At 37.2% G+C, this 23,130-nt stretch overlaps 1 protein-coding gene across 2 annotated transcripts in view; it reads left to right on the top strand.

Annotated features, from left to right (window-relative positions):
* The window catches only part of LOC128650410 (shootin-1), a 138,303-nt gene that overhangs the window by 95,367 nt on the left and 19,806 nt on the right, over positions 1–23,130 (top strand). For both annotated transcript variants that reach the window (XM_053704331.1, XM_053704333.1), the window contains 4 exons: positions 1,424–1,518; positions 6,927–7,073; positions 18,424–18,577; positions 21,331–21,469. In XM_053704331.1, coding sequence (XP_053560306.1) covers positions 1,424–1,518; positions 6,927–7,073; positions 18,424–18,577; positions 21,331–21,469 — 535 coding nt within the window. The remainder of the gene's footprint in view (positions 1–1,423; positions 1,519–6,926; positions 7,074–18,423; positions 18,578–21,330; positions 21,470–23,130) is intronic.

Here is a 23,130-nt window from a genome sequence, read left to right as displayed (position 1 = left end):
ATAGTCACCTGCACACACAGATATCCCCCTAAAATAGCTATAACTAAAAACAAACTAAAAACTACTTCCACAACTATTCAGCTTTGATATTAATGAGTTTTTTGGGTTCATTGAGAACATTGTTGTTGTTCAATAATAAAATTAATCCTCAAAAATACAACTTGCCTAATAATTCTGCACTCCCTGTATATATATATATATATATATATATATATATATATATATATATATATATACCAATTGTTATTAGATCACCCATGTGTTCAGTTAGAAACCAGTAGTGCATTGCTCCTCCTTCAACAAATGATGCCATGAGAATGAAACAAATTAGATAATAGAAGTACATTAGAAAGTTGTTTAAAATTGTATTCTCTATCTGAATCATGAAAGAAAATGTTTGAGTTTCATGTCCCTTTAATTCTTTTTTGGAATATCCTGATATTCTAATAAAAGATTGGTAACACCAGACTACAATCTCACAGAGAGAGAGACTAAATGTTCTAAGTGTAGAATAGAAATAACAAATGTTTATGACATTTGTAATAACAAATTCTTACTGTGTTTGTTGCTTTTAAACTTATACAAAATTATTGCTGATCATTCAAATATGAATACAAATTTTAAATTTTGAATATAAACATTAATATGTTAATTCTTCTTATTGCCCTCAAAATAAATGATAACCAAACTATCTTCAAATGTTATATTGAATAATTAATAAAGAACTTAAATTTTAATATTTGTTTTATATAAACATATTACAGAATAAATGTCAACAGGAACATTTTCTTCACCACCTGAATGTCAAATAATAGACAGTTTTGCTAGTCTTGGAATGTAAAGGCCAACTATCTAATCTATCGATGTTCCTATGAACCTGTCAAGGTATTTGAAATATTATTAGATGATATATACAGGTATACTTACTATTATTTAATAGATCTGTGGCTGTGTACATCAAATAATTAATTTAATTTCTAAAAACGTCAAATGACACTGTGTGAAATTTAGCCCCACTGTTTTTGGTTACACAGGATGAATCATAAAGGTAATTTAAAAGAAGGATAGATTGTCAGATTTGGAAGGCTATTGTGAATAAGACAACTTTTATGAACTTTGCATAGCATATCTTAATAGTTTTAAACGTGTATAGTATTGATTCATATTCTGGTTCCTACAAATATATTTCAATGTGTTCATAGATATTAACTAATAATAAAGAATTCAGGAATTTATATTAATTTTATGGTTTCTAGTATATGCATATTGATTAAGGGTTTAATTTAAAGAAAGATTGTTAAATATATTGTGTTATAACCCTGCCATATACAGACAAACCTCTTTTCAACATGTTGCGTTATCAAATAATCCTATAGTTCGAGGTTACTTTCAATGATATCTAATATCTTGCCTTTTAATATAGTATCCATGATGGTCACTCAGGAATTCACTGAGACACTTGACGATCTAGAAAGGGAACAGGAACTACGTCAGCATGCAGAGATTTTTGCACATCAAGTAAGAACAATTGAATAAATATGATACTAATCTCCAAGCACATTTTTAAATCCCAGTCAGTTAGAAAACCAATATAAAAGGCACTGCACATCTTTTTTTGGATTGTTTTTTTCATTCTAACCAATTTAATTCCAGTATATCTTACACTTTTTTAATGGAGTTGTGACAACATCTCCCATAGATTCCGGTATTAAAAAAAAAAAAAAACTTTTCCAGAAGATTTTTGCTAGATTGTTTGGACAATGTAAACACCTTTGACCTATTAAAATCCCATTTATGCACTTTTCAAGCAGCTCAGATCACACTTTTAAACAAAAAAATGTGTACACAAAATAAATATTATCAGACTGTCCATTTATTAATTCAACAAAGTGTTTGATGGTTCAAACATCTAGGGCGAGAATACATATAAGGCATAGGTTTCAGCGCAACTTCTGAAACCTGCGTTGCTCCTTAAGTTCACCTCGCACATTGGGTGAATCACATATATGGGGCTGTCAGATCATAAACTGCCATAAGTCGGAAAAACTGACGATGTTCAGAAATGTGCGCAAATACACATTTCTGGAGTAGCCAGTGACTTACGACAGTTTATGATCTGCCGGCGCATAAGTAAAAAACAAAAAATGTTACATTGCCCTTAAAAGTCTAACCCGCCTCCCAAAAATAAACCTGATACATCAAAACCCCTATATCTGCCACCCCCACATCGCAACTAATATTAAAAGTGATTAACCCTTAAACTGCCACCCCCCACAACGCAATTAACCTAATTAAACTATTAACCCCTAACTGGCATCCCCCCACAACGCAATAAACCTAATCAAACTATTAACCCCTAACTGGCATCCCCCCACAATTCAATAAACCCAAGTAAACTATTACCCTAATCAGCCATCCCCCCACAACACAATAAACCTAATAAATGTATAAAACCCTAACCAGCATCCCCCAACAACGCAATAAACCTAAGTAAACTATTAACCCCTAATCTGCCATCCTCCACAACGTAATAAACCTAATAAATGTATTAACCCCTAACCAGCATCCCCCCACAACGCAATAAACCTAAGTAAACTATTAACCCCTAATCTGCCATCCTCCCACAGCGCAATAAACCTAATAAATGTATTAACCCCTAAACCGCCATCCCCCACAACGCAATAAACCTAATTAACCCCTAAACCACCATCCCCCCACAATGCAAGAACTAATCTAATCACTAAGCCCTTTAACCTAACACCCCCTGAATTAACCCTAATTACATAAAATAAAAAAATATTAAGTTAAAATAAAAATAAAGGGCTCCATGTACTAAGAGGCGGGCGGACAGCTTCTTAACTCGCGAAGCTGTCCGCCCGCCTCCGCACACACGGGCAGCGGATCTATTGATCCGCTTGCCCGTATGTACCATTACACACTCAGCGGAGTGTGTAATGCCCGCCCCTTCAGTCGCGCGACCAATCACGCGACTGAAGGGGCTGTCAATCACCGAGAGCGAGCGAGCTCTCTGTGATTTTGCTTCGCCACCTAAGAGGTGGCGTAGGGTGTAGGAAGCAGCGGTCTAATGACCGCTGCTTCTTACATTGCGGGAAGCAGGCTCGCATATGCGAACCTGCCCCGCAAAGGCTCCGGAGCAGCTTTCGCTGCTTCGTACATGGAGCCCAAAATATCCTAGCATTTATTACCAAAAATAAAAAAAGTCTACAATTACAGAAAAAAAATAAATGAAATTATCAAAATTAAAAAATGTAAACGTAATCTAATACCCCTATAAAAATAAAAAGCCCCCCAAAATAAAAACAACCCCTAATGTAACACTAAACTACCAATAGCCCTTAAAAGGCATTGCCCTAAAGAGATTATCTCTTTTAACTAAAAATTACAAATTAATCCCTAACAGTAAAGCCCCCCAACCCACCAAACCCCCCAAAATAAAAAAAAACTAACACTAAAAAAACTTAAGCTACCCATTGCCCTAAAAGGGGCATTTGTATGGGCATTTCCCTTAAAAGGGCAATCAGCTCTTTTGCAGCCCATAAAAATAAAAAAGCCCTAATCTAAAAAAAAAAAAGAAGTCTAACCCCGAAATAGGTACTCACCCTTCCTGAAGTCCGGCGGTGAAGGTCTTTTTCTAGGAAGCGACATCTTCATCCAGTGCGGGGACCTCTTCTATCTTCATCCAGAATAAATGTGGTGGACGTGGCCGTAGAGCATGAATGGCAGCCACAGAGCAGGACCGGCGTGGAGGATCCTCTTCATGCGATTGTCGCCGCACACTGAAGCTTGAATGCAAGTTTCCCGTTTTATATTTGGGGTACCTTGAATTCCTATTAGCTAATATTTTCAAATCAGCCGATAGGATGAGAGCTACTGAAATCCTATTGGCTGATTTGAACAGCCAATAGCTCCCATCCTATGATTTGAAATTTTCAGCCAATAGGAAGGTGCCCCAAATATAAAAAAGTACCTTGCATTCAAGGTTCAGTGTGCGGCGGTGATCGCATGAAGCGGATCCTCTGCGCCTGATATCTCCACGGCTGCCGTTTCTGCTCCGCTCCGCCTTCGCTCCAGATGAAGATAGAAGAGGTGAAGATGTCGCCGCCTGGAAGAAGACCTTCACTGCCAGACTTCAGGAATGGTGAGTACCTATTTCGGAGTTAGATTTAGGGTTTTTTTTGGGAATTTTTTTTTTTAGATTAGCACTTTTTTATTTTAATATGCATCAAAAGAACTATTGCCATTTTAAGCCCCTTTAGGAGCAATGGGTAGCTTAGTTTTTTTTTTAGTGTTTAGTGTTTTATTTTGGGGGGTTGTGTGGGTGGGGGGGGTTTACTTTTAGGGGGTAATTTGTACTTTATTTTGGTAGAAGAGCTGATTGCTTTAGGGCAATGCCCTACAAAAGGCCCTTTTAAGGGTTATTGGTAGTTTAGTGTTAGATTAGGGGGTGTTTTTATTTTGGGGGGCTTTTTTATTTTTAGGGGTATTAGATTAGGTTTAAAAAAATATTTTGGATAATTTTTTTTTTTTTAATTTTAGATTTTTTAAATTTAATCTTAGTTGTTTTTTAAGTAATGTTAGGATTTCTTATTTTAATTGCATATTAGGATTTTATTATTTTTGTAATTTTTTTTAAATGAATTTATTAGTAAGGTAGTAAGGTAGGTTAGGGGGTAGATTAGGGGTCTTAGTACTTAGATTAATTCTTTGAGTTGTGGGGGGTGGCGTATTAGGGGTTAATAGTTTAATTAGGTAGATTGCGTTGTGGGGGGATGGCGGTTTAGGAGTTAATAGTTTATTTAGGTTTATTGCGTTGTGGGGGGATGGCGGTTTAGGGGTTAATAGTTTATCTGGGTTTATTGCATTGCAGGGGGATGGTGGATTATGGGTTTAAACTTTATTAGGTACTTTGCGATGGGGGAGTTGGTGGATTAGGGTTTAATAGATTTTATTTAGTTATTGCGGTGTGGGATGACGGTTGACAGGTAGATATTGCATTAGTTTATACTCAGTGCAAAGCTTGCTGCGCCTGCCTATGTGTGGCGAGGTGAAAATGGAGTCACATTTCTCCATTTTCGACGCTTAAGTCCTTGCGCTGAATATGTGATACTGATTTGCGACATCGGTTCTATGTTAGTTTATAGGAGTAAAAACTGGACGACGGGTGAAATATAGGAGCCGCGTTTGTATGCGGTGCCGTATATGTGATCATTCACTTCAACTAAAGACTGGTGTCTTTCATCAGCCTGATGAAACGACTATTTGTTGAGAAACGCGTTGCTGTACGCATGTTTTTATCTGTTTGTACTCAATAAATATATCCTTGAGTACATCACACCTGCCTGTTTTCTATTATTATTGCCACTGGAGCAATTTGGTTACGTTCCTGATTCCCCTTTGGAGGTCCGCTGTGTCGGTTTTCCTTCTACTCCATTGGTTCCCCTGCTGGGTCGACTCTGACGCTGCCTGCTGAGTGACGTCTGCCTTAGCGTACCGAGCTTACGCCTGTCTGACGGGCGACTTTTGGTTCCGTCCTGCTTGTCTGGGTACACGTTTGTACCGCCGCTCTTGTGAGTAACACTCTGTGTGGGGGGTCCTGCTGTTATTGTGTTTCCCTCTGTTGCCCAAAACGATACTTGTCCCATGAGGCGCCTCTTCCATCTGCCATCCACAGGTTCCCGTTGTCTAAAGACTGGTGTCGACAGCTTTTGCGGGTGACGCCGCATATGTAATCTCGCCTCTAAATTATAAAAAGAATAGAAATTATCTGTAATCATTTGCACAGAACTGATTTCAATGGTTAACTGAAAAGATACATACAAGCATTCTAGACAAATACACATACATAGAAACACATTTGAGCCTGTTCCAGTCCAGAGTTTTGTCATTTGATACCATACCCCTTTAAATCACTGTTAAACCACTTTTTTCCCCAAGTATTAGGCCTTATTATAAATTATTTTAATATATACTCCTGTGTTTTGTTATGCATATTTTCAAGTATTAACACTTGACGTCTCCAAAGGAGCAAGATTTTTCAGCACTATTTTGTGTTGCGCTTGAGCACAGTATTTAACTCACTGTTTGTACTATGAGTAATAATAACGCACCATGTGCTCTCTATTAAAAGTATAGGCCTTGTTAAGATTCTCTGGTTGATCATCATTATTTCCATCTACTTGTAATACTAAATTGTGCTTTATACTTTGGGTCTGAGTGTACAATAGCACACCCTGCACTATCTCCACAATATAAATTCCTGTTTCATGATTTAGATAAAGGGAACCATTTTAATACATTTTCCAAATTACTTATCACATTTTCCTCTTTCCTTGCTAGCCTTTCTTGAAACTAAGCTATTTTCATAAGAACATACTGAGGTAGGATCAGATGTGTGCACATATCCTTAGCGCAATTATTATTATTTATTTGTATAGTGCTGCAAGACTCTGTAGTACTGGTTTGCATAGACATCTGTAGAAGGCTACACTTCCTTTTCTGTATGGTGGCTTGTTGGCAGAGTGACTTCCGGTCTACCAACACCGTATTCAACCAGAGATGTTTCTTTGCTTCTGTCTATAAAAAATAGGCATCATTTCTAATTGGAACAAACCAGTTAAAATATTTTCCCAAGGGGTTAAACACATACTGTAGATACAGTTAATGCTCTGAATCTTCAGAGTACTGCTGGTCTCAAGCAGGAAACAACCAGTAAGCCAATCAGCTGCAGTATGAATGACCGGCTGTACACAGCTTGTGGCTCCCAAAGAGTGCACATATATATGCAAGCAACAATGCAATAATGAAATACTAATACTTACATATTAGCACTTTTTACTTTTGTCCATTTGAAATGGTGATAATAATATATTGTGATACTTATATGTTCTCTAAATGTTTACTTTCAGATGCTAAAAGATAATCAAGTGGCAAACAGGCAAAGCATGATACTGATGCAGAGTGTGGAACCTAATTCAATGCTTATGAAAGCCCTAGACGAAGTCAATGTCCTCACTTTAAGTCTGGAGGAAACCAAAGATGAGTTGCAAGCAAAGGTACTGTTAACAGCCAGAGATCCTTGCACAAGAAGATATGTTGTTTGTAGATGGTTATCCTGAACATAAGTGAAATCCAAAGAGTTAAGATTGCAGTTTTAAATAATAAACAATGGAATGGCTCTGATTTACTTTGATGTGCTGTGTTTATAGGAAGTCCAGATTTTCCATAGCTTAGAGTGCATTGTTACAAGGGATTGTTGTATGCAATAATTCTGATATCAAAATTGTAGAACTAATGTTCCTCTGTCTTGACATTTCTGTAGAACAAATGTCACAATTATAAAATCACATGTAACATTAAATATTACATTTGTCAGTCGAAGAGAAACAACATTTGTATAATTAAAGTGAAGGTCAATTTTCATCAATGAGTGCCCGGTTTTTAAAAATACTTTTTAAAACAGGGGCACTTTCATTGATGAAAATTAACATTGCACTGGATTTTAAGAAATACTTACCTTTTTCTCCTGCAAAACCGGATCGCCGATCTCAGCCTCAGTTCCTCTGTAGTGACGTCAGAAATGACAAAAACTGGCTTCCTCCAATCATGGATTGCACCCCAGAGCGTCCAGCTCGTGATGCCTGGCTGTGATTGGAGGAAGCCAGTTTCGTCATTGCTGTTGTCTACAGCAGGAAGAAGAAGGAGGGAGATCGTCGATCCGGCTTTGCAGAAGTAAAAGGTAAGTATTTCTTAAAATCCAGTGCAATGTTAATTTTCATCAATGAAAGTGCCCCTGATTTTATAAGTATTTTTAAAAACCGGGCACTCATTGATGAAAATTGACCTTCACTTTAAGTAACCAAATGTTATATTTTATTAAAGGAAAATATAGTTTTTTTTTTTACAAAAACAAATGTGGAACATTTAAAGTGAAGGTCAATTTTGATGAATTAGTGCCCGGTTTTTAATGATCCTATTAAAAACAATTATTAATTCATCAAAATTGACATTTCACTAATTTTCTTCAAAAACGTACCTTTTAATCCTGGCAGCCGCTCCAGTGATTCCCCTGGCCGTCAAAAGCCTCTGCAGACGTCAGAAATGATGAATCCGGCTTCCTCCGATCACAGCTTCCCCCCCCCCAGAGGAATCTTAGCCTGATGGAATGCTGTGATTGGAGGAAGCCGGATTCATCATTTTGGACCCGCGAAGACGGCTTGCAACGGGTGGAGGAAGTGCTGGATTGGCTGCCAGGATTAAAAGGTAAGTTTTTGAAGAAAACAAGTGAAATGTCAATTTTGATGAATTAAAGTGCCCTTGTTTTTAAAAGGATTATTAAAAAGCGGGCACAAATTCATCAAAATTGACCTTCACTTTAATATTGATTTAACAATAACTAATAAAGGGATCGATCACAAACTATCGTCTATTGGCTCTGAAAATACTTTTTGCTTACCGGTCAAATTGGGAGTTGATTTTCTCGAGTGGTCACAATGCTATATTGTATTGTTTGTTAAACCCCATTGCCACAAACAAGTTTTCAAGTATTAACTGCCTATATTCAAAATAGTGACTGGAAGGTCTCCCAAAACTGACAGCTCCAATAGCCAATGGACACCTCTTAAAGGGACATTCCAGTCAAAAAATGAATCTTTGTGGATGCATTGCAATGTTGAATAGAAGCATTTTTGTAATATACATGCCTTAGCAAAAATGTTTCTAATAAAAGCTATAGCTGTTTCAAAAGTGTATTTAAGTATGCTCTGTGAACCAGCATTTTAAACACAGCACTTGTTCAGAGAACATAAGGTGCTTGTACCATCTGGTAATGACTCAATTTGTTAATAGCTGACATGATACACGCCCCACTGGCACTCAGAGCAGCTGCAGTATTTAAGATACTAGTGCACTGACAATATCTAGCTATACTACACATTCACATGCAGAGAAAAATGTTAACACTAAAACAGTGATAGCTGTTACAAGAAGCATTTTTGACAATACATGTATATTGCAAATATGTTTCTATTCAAAGATGTAATTCATCTATGTGCATTTAAATTTTGACCGGAATATCACTTTAAGGTTGCGGTAAAGCTCTATTCATGTAACTTTTTTGTTCACAAGGCAAGGGAAATACAAATTTTCATGTGTGACATTAACCTATTGTTATCATAAAACATCCTCAACACGTTATACGTATCTTGGCAGGATGGACATACTTCAATAGACACTTCAGGACACCAACATCTAAAAATGGTGTGATTTCATGTTTAATTTTTCATATTTGATTGTTTTTCTTACTCTCATTTGTGTTATTGTCACAAACAGTACTGGCATCATGAAAATCATGGTTTTAAAAGAGATAGCTTAATCACGACTTTCATCGTTAACCATTGCAATCCGTTTCCATCCGCACCACTGCTAACCTATCTACAGTAAATGCATCTTTTAGCTTATCAGGAAGGCCAGACTGTGCACTGATTTTATATCTCTATATGGGCATTTGAAAACTTTCACAAGGATTCTATTAAACTAAATTAATTTCTCTTGTTTGCTAAAGGTCCGGTTACATTTTGACATGAACTGTAAACAAGATGGCGGATACGAGTTTCTGTGCAAAAAACTTTTAATAACTTATTTTTACAGGATTTTAAGGTCTTTAAAACCGTAAATCCCAACCCGCTGCCTTGCTGCTTTGTATCTTCCTAAGAGACCCTTAAATAAAATTATGCAAACCTCAATGCATGCTAAGCCCAAACTCATTCTCAAGAGTGCATATATTATTGAACTCACAGTTAATAATGCTTGTTACAGATTACAAGTTTGATAATACATAGAAACATAGAATTTGAAGGTAGATAAGAAACAAAAAGGCCCATCAAGTCTATCCATATTACGTTACTTTTTTCTTAGAATAGCCTTATTCATGTCCCAGGCATTTTTTTTATTAATTTACAGTCTTTGGGGTAACTTTATTAAAGTGTGAGCGGACATGATGCAATGTAGCGTATCATGTCCTCTGCACATCGATAAATGTCGACAGCATACTCTGTCGCCATTTATCATTGCACCAGCAGTTCTTGTCAACTGCTTGTGCAATGCCGCCCCCTGCAGATTTGCGGTGTTAATAAACCTGATTGTATTTGATCGGGTTGATTTCTGTCCGTGGCCTCAGAGCAGGTGGACAAATTATGGGGAAACGGTCTTTAGACCACTGCCTCATAACTTCTGTTTCCGGCGAGCCTTCATGCTCCATAGGGAACTTGATAAATCGGCCCCTTTGTGTTTACCACCTCAATCGGAAGTTTATTCCATTAATCCACCACCCTTTCTGTAGAAAAATGCTTCCTCATAGTTTCTCCTAAATCTTCTGCCCTCTAAGATTATGGCCACTTGTTTTGGCATTTTTGTTGTTGTTGTGGAAAATGCTTTCAGCTTCTATTTTATTAAGTCCCTTCATATATTTGAAGGTTTTTATCATGTCACCTCTTTCTCTTTTCTCCTCTAAACTATACATATTTAGGTCATTGAGTTTTTTTCGTACATTTTAAATGTTAGACTGTGCACTATTAAATAGCCCTCCTTTGGACACTTTCTAGTTTATTTAAATCTTTCTGAAGATATGGTCTCCAGAACTGTACACAGTATTCCAGATAAGGCCTAACTAATGATCTGTAATGTGGCATAAGAACCTTGCTATTTCTGCTAATAATACCTTTCCAAAAGCAGCCAAGTATTTGACTGGCCTTACTGGCTGCACTGCTGCATTGTGTATAAAAATTTAAATCATCTGCAATAATAATTCCCAAATCCCGTTTCTCTTTAGTTACAATCAGTAATGTAACATTGAGACTATAATTGGCCTTTGGGTTTTTGGATCCTATATACATAATTATGCTCTTGGTAATATTAAATTTCAGATCCAATTTATTTGCCCAGTCCTCCATTTTTTAATATTGTTAAAATATTATCAACCCCTCCTGGAACATTAACTCTGTTACACATTTTTGTATCATTAGCAAACAAGCAAACCCTTCCCTGAAGCCCAATTCCAATATCACTGATAAACATGTTAAACAAAACAGGCCCAAGAAATGACCCTTGGAGAACACCACTAGTAACTCACCCTCATTTGAATCCACTTTATTAATTAAAACCCTCTGCCTTCTGTCCTTAAACCAGCATTCTACCTAAAGGGAAACTAAACCCAAGAAAAATTATTTCATGATTCAGGTAGAGAATACACTTTTAAATAACTTTCCAAATTACTTCTATTATCTAATTTGCTTCATACTTTAGATATCCTTTGTTGAAGAAATAGCACTGCACATGGGTGAGCCAATTACACAAGGCATCTATGTGCATCTACCAATCAGCAGCTACTGAGCATATCTAGATATGCTTTTCAGCAAAGAATATCAAGAGAATGAAGCAAATTAGATAATAGAAATAAATCAAAAAGTTGATTAAAATTGCTTGCTCTTTCTAAATCATGAAAGAAAAAACTATGTCCTTTTAACAATCATACGCCTAGATTTAGAGTTGGGTGGTAGCCGTGAAAACCAGCGTTAGAGGGTCCTAACGCTGGTTTTTACTGCCCTCTGGTATTTGGAGTCAGTCAGGAAAGGGTCTAACGCTCACTTTCCAGCCGCGACTTTTCCATACCGCAGATCCCCTTACGTCAATTGCGTATCCTATCTTTTCAATGGGATCTTTCTAACGCCGGTATTTAGAGTCGTGGCTGCAGTGAGCGTTAGAAATCTAACGACCAAACTCCAGCCGCAGAAAAAAGTCAGTAGTTAAGAGCTTTCTGGGCTAATGCCGGTTTATAAAGCTCCTAACTACTGTGCTCTACAGTACACTAACACCCATAAACTACCTATGTACCCCTAAACCGAGGTCCCCCCACATCGCCGCCACTCTATTAAAATGTTTTAACCCCTAATCTGCCGACCGCCACCTACGTTATCCTTATGTACCCCTAATCTGCTGCCCCTAACACCGCCGACCCCTATATTATATTTATTAACCTCTAATCTGCCCCCCACAACGTCGCCGCCAGCTACCTACAATAATTAACCCGTAATCTGCCGACCACAAAGAGCCGCCACCTACGTTATCCTTATGTACCCCTAATCTGCTGCCCCTAACACCGCCGACCCCTATATTATATTTATTAACCTCTAATCTGCCCCCCACAACGTCGCCGCCAGCTACCTACAATAATTAACCCCTAATCTGCCGACCGCAAAGCGCCACCACCTACGTTATCCTTATGTACCCCTAATCTGCTGCCCCTAACACCGCCGACCCCTATATTATATTTATAAACCCCTAATCTGCCCCCCACAACGTCGCCGCCACCTACCTATACTTATTAACCCCTAATCTGCCGAGTGGACCGCACTGCTAATATAATAAAGTTATTAACCCCTAATCCGCCTCACTCCCGCCTCAATAACCCTATAAGAAATAGTATTAACTCCTAATCTGCCCTCCCTAACATCGCCGACACCTAACTTCAAACATTAACCCCTAATCTGCCGACCGGAGCTCACCGCTATTCTCCAGAAGAAAGAAGATTGAAGATGCGGCTTGATATTAGACTTCATCCCGATGATGGACTTCCGACTTCAGCCCGATGATGGATTTCTTCAGCCGCCGCTTGGATCCAGACTTCAGCCCGAGGATGGACGTCACTCTTCAGCCCCCCGCTTGGGCTTGGATCAAGACTTCCGAGGCTTGGATCAAGACTTCCGAGGACGGATCGGTGAACCTGGCATGGTGAAGATAAAGTAGGAAGATCTTCAGGGGCTTAGTGTTAGGTTTATATAAGGGGGGTTTGGGTTAGATTAGGGGTATGTGGGTGGTGGGTTGTAAATGTTGGGGGGGGTATTGTATGTTTTTTTTTACAGGCAAAAGAGCTGAATTCTTTGGGGCATGCCCCGCAAATGGCCCTTTTCAGGGCTGGTAAGGTAAAAGAGCTTTGAACTTTTTAAATTTAGAATAGAGTAGGGCATTTTTTTTATTTTGGGGGGCTTTGTTATTTTATTAGGGGGCTTAGAGTAGGTGTAATTAGTTTAAAATTGTTGTAATATTTTTCTAATGTTTGTAAATATTTTTTTATTTTTTGTAACTTAGTTCTTTTTTATTTTTTGTACTTTAGTTAGTTTATTTCAATGTATTTATTTGTAGATATTGTATTTAATTAATTTATTGATAGTGTAGTGTTAGGTTAATTGTAGGTAGTTTAATTTATTGATAGTGTAGTGTTAGGTTTAATTGTAGGTAATTGTAGGTATTTTATTTAATTAATTTAATGATAGTATAGTGTTAGGTTTAATTGTAACAGGTTAGGATTTATTTTACAGGTAATTTTGTAATTATTTTAACTATTTTAGCTATTAAATAGTTCTTAACTATTTAATAGCTATTGTACCTGGTTAAAATAAATGCAAAGTTGCCTGTAAAATAAATATAAATCCTAAAATAGCTACAATATAATTATTATTTATATTGTAGCTATATTAGGGTTTATTTTCCAGGTAAGTATTTAGCTTTAAATAGGAATAATTTATTTAATAAGAGTTAATTTATTTAGTTAGATTTAAATTATATTTAACTTAGGGGGGTGTTAGTGTTAGGGTTAGACTTAGCTTTAGGGGTTAATCCATTTATTACAGTAGCGGCGAGATTCGGTCGGCAGATTAGGGGTTAATAATTGAAGTTAGGTGTCGGCGATGTTAGGGAGGGCAGATTAGGGGTTAATACTATTTCTTATAGGGTTATTGAGGCGGGAGTGAGGCGGATTAGGGGTTAATAACTTTATTATAATAGCGACACGGTCCGGTCGGCAGATTAGGGGTTAATAAGTGTAGGCAGGTGGAGGCGACGTTGTGGGGGGCAGATTAGGGGTTAATTAATATAATATAGGGGTCGGCGGTGTTATGGGCAGCAGATTAGGGGTACATAGGGATAATGTAAGTAGCGGCGGTTTACGGAGCGGCAGATTAGGGGTTAAAAATAATATGCAGGGGTCAGCGATAGCGGGGGCGGCAGAATAGGGGTTAATAAGTGTAAGGTTAGGGGTGTTTAGACTCGGGGTACATGTTAGGGTGTTAGGTGCAGACGTAGGAAGTGTTTCCCCATAGGAAACAATGGGGCTGCGTTAGGAGCTGAACGCTGCTTTTTTGCAGGTGTTAGTTTTTTTTTCAGCTCAAACAGCCCCATTGTTTCCTATGGGGGAATCGTGCACGAGCACGTTTTTGAGGCTGGCCGCGTCCGTAAGCACCGCTGGTATCTAGAGTTGCAGTGGCGTTAAATTATGCTCTACGCTCCCTTTTTGGAGCCTAACGCACTGAAAACCAAGCCATTCTGTAAACTCTAAATACCAGCGGTATTTAAAAGGTGCGGGGGGAAAAAAGCACGCGTAGCTAACGCACCCCTTTGGCCGCAAAACTCTAAATCTAGGCGTTAGAATCTACTCCACGGCAATACATTTTGTGAATAAGTTTGTTGTGTGGGACTGTGTCAAATGCTTTGCCAAAGTTTAGATATATAACATCTGCAGCTACTGCCTGGTCTATTAATTTAGTTACATGATCAAAGAAATCTATTAGATTAGTCTTACATGATCTTCCAGCAATGAAACCATGCTGTCTTTTGTCTGCTAAGTTGTTTGTCTGAAGGTAAGACACAAGTCTTTCCTTTAAAGGAATTTCCATTAATTTCCCTGCAATTGAGGACAAACTGACTCTAGCCTATAGTTAGCAGAATCTTACCTACTACCCTTTTTATGAAGAGGGACTACATTGGCAATTTTCCAGTCTTTTGGAACAACTCCCGTTAATAACTCCCATAAATCAGCTAATAGAGTATCTATAAAAGATCCAAGTTCTCTTAGAACACTTGGATAAATATTATCTGGCCCCATAGACTTATTTACTTTTGTAACATTGGGGCCGATTTATGAAAGTGCGAGCGGACATGATACAATGTAGCGTATCATGTCCGCCGCACATAGATAAATGCCGTCAGCATTCGCTGTCAGCATTTATCATTGCACAAGCAGTTATTTGAACTGCTTGTGCAATGCCACCCCCTGTAGATTCGTGGTCAATCGGTCGCTAGCAGGGGGTGTCAATCAGCCCGATCGTATAGGAATGGACGGATTGATGTCAGCAGCCTCAGAGCAGACAGACAAGTTATGGAGCTTTCATAACTGCTGTTTCCGCTGAGCCTGAAGGCTCACAGGGAAACAGGGGCATCAATCTCCATTCGGAGCATGATAATTCGGCCCCATTATCATTTAAAGTAACATCCCTTAATAGAAGCTCACTATTTTAACATATGTGGTAAAGACTGAACAAAAGTAATCAATTAGTTTGCTATTTGTTTATCTCCTTCCACTACTCTATCAGCAGTCTTGAATCTAACTATTCCTCCATATCTAAAGAAGGTTTTGTCAACGTTTTTCTGTTGTTGCTATTTTCTCTTCTGCATCAGCTTTAGCCTTTCTGATTAACTGCTTTATCATCTGTTGTTAAGTTCTCAATTTTTCATTATCCTCTTCTGAGCCAGTGAGTTTGAATTTTGTTATAGACTTTCTTTTTTGCCTTACCTGCCTGTGCTACTTTTCTTGAAAACCATATTGGTTTTCTTTTGCTTTTACAACCAAGCCTAATACATTGTTTAGTTGCATCAAGAATAGCAATTTTATTGTACTCTTGTATTTTGTACCATCCCATTTATAGAATCATTTATGTATGCAATCTAAAAATTTTATTTTACTATGTTTGTACAATACATTTGCCTAAATATTAAACCATACAGACTGATGATCACTAGAGCCTAAGTTCTCACTCACAGACACTTCAGGTACTATATCACTGTTTTAAGTACTAAATCTATTATAGTTGATTTAAGTGTTGGTTCTTTTACTAGTTGTTCAAGAGATTCCCCTTGTAAAGATTCTAGAATATACTTACTTCTAGTTAATTTAGCAACGGGTACTTCCCAGTCTACATCAGGCATTCTAAAGCCCCCACTACTATAACCTTGCCCTACATTGTAATTTAGGCTATTTTCATCAATTAATAGTTGATCTGATGCTTCATCCTGAATTGGAGGCCTATATATTACCACTAAACACCTATTTCTCTTTACGTTCTATAGTTACCCAAACACTTTTTTACATTGACATTAGTTTCTACAATTTCAGTTACTTTAATATTTTCTTTCACGTATGGAACAATTCCCCTGGCCTCTTTTTGTATTTTTTTTAAACAAAATGTAACCAGGTATAACTGTTTCCCAGTCGTGAGAGTCATTGTACCATGTCTCTGTTATAGCTACCAAATCCAACTTATCTGCAATCATTATTTCAGTAAGTTCAGGTAGCTTATTTACTAAACTGCGAGCATTTGTGCACATTGCATAAAGAACATTTCTAGAATTCTCAAATCCTTTTGCATGGTCAATACATCCCTTACATTATTCAAAATCCTACTCCTAAACGTAGTGTTTTTATCATTAAATGAACTAGAATGTAAACTTTGGTTAACTGTTTTGTCATGCTCTCGGGGACAGGTGGATTTGTTAACACTGCCCCCCTTCTCTAGTTTAAATTGCCACTAATAACAATGTCTTACGAAATGTACATTTACAGTTTAGTTTTCTTGTTTGAAGATTCAGACACCAGAATCTCAGACCTCCCTGTTACAGTCAGAAGAAATATTAGCAGCTGTGCTCTCTTCATCACAGGGGCCAGCAGTTAGAGCAGTAGAGGACTTTTCAGAGGCAGAGGATTAGAAGTATGTTCTACTGTTCTTACCCTTCCTGAGCTAACAGTTATCCATCTCCTTTATATGCACTCTCGTGAACAACTTTGGACTTAGTGTGCATATAGGTAGGCTAGCAGCAGTGCAGATGGAAACCCGTTGCTAAAGTTAATTATGAAAGTCATGATTAAAGGGACATTAAACACAATTTTTTTCTTTCATGATTCAGATAGAGCAGCAATTTTAAGCAACGTTCGAATTTACTCCTATTATACATTTTTCTTCGTTCTCTTGCTATTTTTATTTAAGAAGCAGAAATGTAAAGCTTAGCAGCTGGCCCATTTTAGATTCAGCACCTTGGATAGTGCTTGATTATTGGTGGCTTCATTTAGCCACCAATAGGCAAAAAGAAGCCAGGTTCTGAACCAAAAATGGGCTGGCTCCTAAGCTTTACATTCCTGCTTTTTAAATAAAGATAGCAAGAGAACGAAGAAAATTTGTTAAAAGGAGTAAATTAAAAAGTTGCTTAAAATGGCATGCTCTATCTGAATCATGAAAGAAGAAAATTTGGGTTTAGTATCCCTTTAAGCAATCTCCTGTAAAAACATGATTTAAATAACACCAGTACTGTTTGTGACAATCACAACAGTGTGAGTGAGAAATGCAACCAAACATGAAAACTGAAATATCAAATCATGCCAATTGTACATGTTGGTGTCCTGAAGTGAGATGCCCATAGCTGTACATGATTTCACAGTCATCACATATACATATGCACCTGCACCTATAGATATGTAAATGTGTACCCTGGTGACTGTATATAGCCTCTCCAATAGGAGCTTTAATGAATCAGTACCATGTATGCTAACAAACCTCTAGAATGTTTCAGATAGGTGCAATCTAAATGACTGGAAATAACTGTGAAACATGCATCTTCCAAGGACTCTTCCAGTGCCGTGAGGTCAAATTTGAAAAGCCAGAACTGGGTTTGAAAAGAAGTTGAGCTGTGTTCAAATTAAAACAATTATAACAGCTATTAAAAAGTTAGCATACGAGTGAAAGACCAAGGCACGCTAACTTCAGGACTTCGGATATTCTAACCGTGCTTACGCGTTCTACCCATAGACTTCTATGGGGTGCGCTAAAAAAAACACTAATTATTGCTCTTCAATGTTCTTTTTATTTTAAAATAGATATTTCTATATTTTTATGTATGCATATTTTTTTGTAAAATATATATCTATACCTATGTATCTACTGTATATGAATATATACAGACATAGGTATATATATTGTATATAAAGATATGTAGAGAACTATATATTTAAATATAGAACATATAAATTTAAAGTATTTCTATTCAAAACACATTAAAAATAAATAAAAATGATATTGCATGTTTCAAGGTATTTGACTGGGAAGGCCTCAGAAATGTGTGTATATATATATACCTGTGTCTATATAGATAGATAGATAGCTAGATAGATAGATATACGTGTGTGTGTGTTAGTGAGTGTTTGTATATTTGTGTATACATATGTATTTATATGTTTATATGTGTAATGTATGCATATAGCTTGAATATCCCTTTTAATCTAACAGTATTGCTATTGTATTACCTAAGATCACAAACCTGGAATCCTTACTGGCAAAAAGACCCTCTGAAGAAGATTTTGAACTTATCCAAAAAGAGTTGACAGCAACAAAGGAAGAGAAACGCCAACTAGGAGATGAACTAAATAAAGCTGGGGATAAATGCAAGCAGCTTGAACAGAAAGGTAGAGAGATATTTCATGAACAGCATATATTTTTTTCATGAAATCACAATGCAGCTCTGATCTGGACAATAATAGGTTAAGACTTAAGTTATATGCTAATATCAGTGCTAAGGTCTAAGAGTAAAAATCTAAATTGAAAAAGAAAATAGAACAAACCTTATAACACCACAGCATATGTAAATATGCTAAAAAAAAAAAAAAAATGTAAAAACCTTTTATTTTAGTACTGGCAGACTTTCTGCCAGTACTTAAGATGGCGGGGACAACTGTGGGGTGGGGGAGGGAAGCGAGCTGTTTGGGAGGGATCAGGGGGTCTGATGCGTCAGGTGGGAGGCTGATCTCTACACTAAAGCTAAAATTAACCCTGCAAGCTCCCTACAAACTACCTAATTAACCCCTTCACTGCTAGCCATAATACACGTGTGATGCGCAGCAGCATTTAGCGGCCTTCTAATTACCAGAAAGCAACGCCAAAGTCATATATGTCTGCTATTTCTGAACAAAGGGGATCCCAGAGAAGCATTTACAACCATTTGTGCCATAATTGCACAAGCTGTTTGTAAATAATTTCAGTAAGAAACCTAAAATTGCGAAGTAAGTTTTTTAAATTTGATCGCATTTGGCGGTGAAATGGTGGCATGAAATATACCAAAATGGGCCTAGATCAATACTTTGGGTTGTCTACTACACTACACTTAAGCTAAAATTAACTCTACAAGCTGCCTACATGCTCCCTAATTAACCCCTTCACTGCTGGGCATAAAACACGTGTGATGCGCAGCAGCATTTAGCGGCCTTCTAATTACCAAAAAGCAACGCCAAAGCCATATAAGTCTGCTGTTTCTGAACAAAGGGGATCCCAGAGAAGCATTTACAACCATTTATGCCATAATTGCATAAGTTGTTTGTAAATAATTTCTGTGAGAAACCTAAAGTTTTTGAAAAAGTGGGCCTAGATCAATACTTTGGGTTGTCTACTACACTTAAGGTAAAATTAACTCTACAAGCTGCCTACATGCTCCCTAATTAACCCCTTCACTGCTGGGCATAAAACACGTGTGGTGCGCAGTGGCATTTAGCAGCCTTCTAATTACTAAAAAGCAACGCCAAAGCCATATAAGTCTGCTATAATGGCATATCTGGCACACAGTGTTGGGGCAAGGTTCCATTTGACCACTGATACCTGGTCTGCAAAGCATGGTCACAGGGCAGGTATATCACCTAAACTGCGCACTGTGAAGCGGGCGTAACCCTTACACTACCTGATCGATACAACATCATACCTGATGTTTTAAAGCACGTTATTCCAAACAATTTAGGAATGTTAGGTGATTTATGCCCTTTATGGATCAAAACCAGACTCTGCATCAACTATGTAATTTTCCATGGGAGTTTTGCCATGGATCTCCTTCCGGCATGCCACAGTCCAGGTGCTAGTCCCCTTGAAACAACTTTTCCATCACTATTGTGGCCAGAAAGAGTCCCTGTGGGTTTTAAAATTTGCCTGCCTATTGAAGTCTATGGCGGTTCCGGCACTCAAAGGACTATATCATAAGTTCAGCGTTCACTCTTTGCTGCAAATTTTAACGTTGTCCCTGTGAAAAATTTCTCCTTGAACTCAAACAAACTTGAGTGAGTGTTGGTAGACTACTCAAGTTTGCATTTACTGGGGAAAACCTGGTTATTGACTGTGTGTGAGATAAGCGCACTCCTTCCAGGATCACACACACTGGCACAAGTAGCCTAGGTGTATAATTAATATTGTGTCTATAACGGATCTCTTGTCATACAAGACCATCAGCGAGCTACACAAGATTGTGGAAGTACATTGTGAGACGCTAATACTTCTTACCTCACGGCTCACTGAACTGATTATCTAACACTGTGGACATTACGTGATAAGTATTACAACTTCTAGGAATACTTGCCAGCTGGCTCATTTATTGCTGCTTATCTTCCCGTTGTGTTCATTCTCCTTCTCCTTTAATAGTACTTTGTATATTACTGGTGTGATGTGTATTATACATTCATATTATTATGATGCAAACTAAGGTTTCATGTAAGCTTTGCACAGTATTATTGTTATAGTGTATGTAACTATACTAATTAAGTACAAAAGGTTTATTAGACAAAGAGTGCTGTTATAAGGTTTCTTCTATTTTCTTTTTCAAGTTAGAAGCATATTTTTTTATTGTATTGGAGTTTTTCCAATTTGTAGTAAAAGGCACAAAGCAGGATTCTGTTTTTGTCTCCATACCGAGCAATAAAGGTGTAAACTAACATTCTGGTGATCTTCAAAGACTGGTGTCAATCACCACTGTATGGTCAAGCTAAACCCCCAACCATCATTGAATTTTGCATGATTGTCACGGGCTGGGAGATCCCCACATTGTCCCTCCCACAGCTTCCTCATCAGGCAAATGTCCCAATGTGCTGCCTGAGTCCACCTGAACCCAACCAAGTCACATCTAGTCCCGCCCACAGAACACAGACGACTCACCCTTCTTACAACAGCTCCACCTGAACCCAACCAAGTCACATCTAGTCCCGCCCACAGAACACAGACGACTCACCCTTCTTACAACAGCTCCACCTACAAAACACAGGAAGGCCACAGCACATAGTCCCTCTAACTTCTTTGTCCAAGAAAGCCTCTGGGAAATACTGGGAGTTATGCTAATATTTACAAGAACGTCTATACATTATTATATTGTCTGATTTATTGTGTCCGATGTCATATTTTTATTTTACAGTTAATGAGTTAGAAGAAAAGCTAAAAGAAACAGAAGCTATTTTCTGCCAACAAACTAAAACTGTAGTTTCACCATCACCACCTCCTCCACCACCACCAGTGCCTCCACCCCCTCCTGTGACATCCGAGAGTTCAGAAAAGTATGGTAAAAATTGTCTTTATCTGGAAATGATGGTTTTCCGCTGTTTTGTCTTGTGCTTTCATCAGAAATACGATATTTAAAGAAATGAATGCACAAGACAAAATAGTTGAGTTGTTATAGCAAATCATTACTCTAAAGGAGGGAAGGCTGAATATTTATACAATTTGATAAAGATCCAGCAATGTCACTGTCAGTTGATTGATTGCTGTGTCAGCCAATAAGTATGTTAGCTTCACTTTTGCTCTTCGCCAATCCTGATCCCATTAAAAAAGATATTTAAGAAAAATATCTGTTTTTGTGTGCTGCTGGCTTGTAGAAGTAGCCCTAGATACTACTTTAAAGGATTACTTTCCGTTATAATTTTTAAGCCAAACAACTAACATATTAAAGTTAATAAACATTAATGAAAACCTACTGACCTATATTTTCTCCAAAACGAAGTTTCATAACGTTCTAAAAGTTATATCTTTTATTTGCCGATGATGTCACGTTATCCTGCCCACTATTTTCAGCACTGCATGTTCAAAATACTTAAACCAATAACTTTGTGTTTAAAGCGCCATTTTGAAACCTAGGTATTGTAAACGGATTGGTACAGAGCAAAGGATACCCGCAGAGTGGGTTTGGAAAACAACTAAATTTGCAGACAAGATTTCTGATATACGGTAGAGATATGTTAATGAAATGCTATTGATAAAAAGCGTATTTGGGGTAGTTAGTTAGTAACAGGCATAGAAAATATTTACTTACAGTGGCCCTTTAAATGTATTTAAGTTTAAAGGGACAGTAAAGTCAAAATTAAACGATTTGATAGAGCATACAATTTTAAAACAACTTTCCAATTTACTTGTATAATCCATTTTGTTTAGTTCCCTTGCTATCCTTTGTTAAAGAGTAATCCTAGGTAGGCTCAGGATCATGCATGTGTCCTTAGCCACCTGGCAGCAGTGTTTCCAACAATGTTTATAGCAATTTTATACATATTTACAAATTCTGCTGTCATATAATGCAACTATCTGACAGCAGTTTGAAGACCATAGGTTTAGGCAGATTTTTTTTAAAGGGACATGAAACCCAAATTATTTATTTCATGATTCAGAAAGAACATGCAATTTTAAACAACTTTCAATTTACTTCTACGATCTAATTTACTTCCTTCTTTTGACATCCTCTGTTTAAAAGCATATTTAAATAGGCTCCATAGCTGCTTATTGGTGGCTGCACATAGATGCCTTGTGTTATTGGCTCATCCATGTACATTGCTATTTCTTCAAAAAAGGATATCTGAAGAATGAGACAAATTAGATAACAGAAGTAAATTTGAATGTTTTTAAATTTGTATTCTGTATCTGAATCATGAAATAAATATTTTGGGTTTCATGTCCCTTTAACAAATTGTTAACAATAACAGAATATTGAACAAAATGAAAATACTTTTTTGTGACAAACTATTTAACATTAATTTTTTTTTTGTCCATGCACATATCTAGTAATTGTATTTACTGAGAAACACCAAACAAATTAGTACCTTTATAAATGTACGTAATAATAATATAATGAATATTTAGATGGACTTTAACAACAGGGTTCTGGACTCCATATAAAGCACTCAAGGTGTGAGTAGAAAAAAAACAAACTACAATTAGATTTAAATTACAG

Source organism: Bombina bombina, chromosome 2, assembly GCF_027579735.1.
Source record: "Bombina bombina isolate aBomBom1 chromosome 2, aBomBom1.pri, whole genome shotgun sequence".
Classification (NCBI taxonomy): domain Eukaryota; kingdom Metazoa; phylum Chordata; class Amphibia; order Anura; family Bombinatoridae; genus Bombina; species Bombina bombina.
Note: the sequence above shows the minus strand (reverse complement) of the source record. Positions and strands in the feature narration are given on the sequence as shown.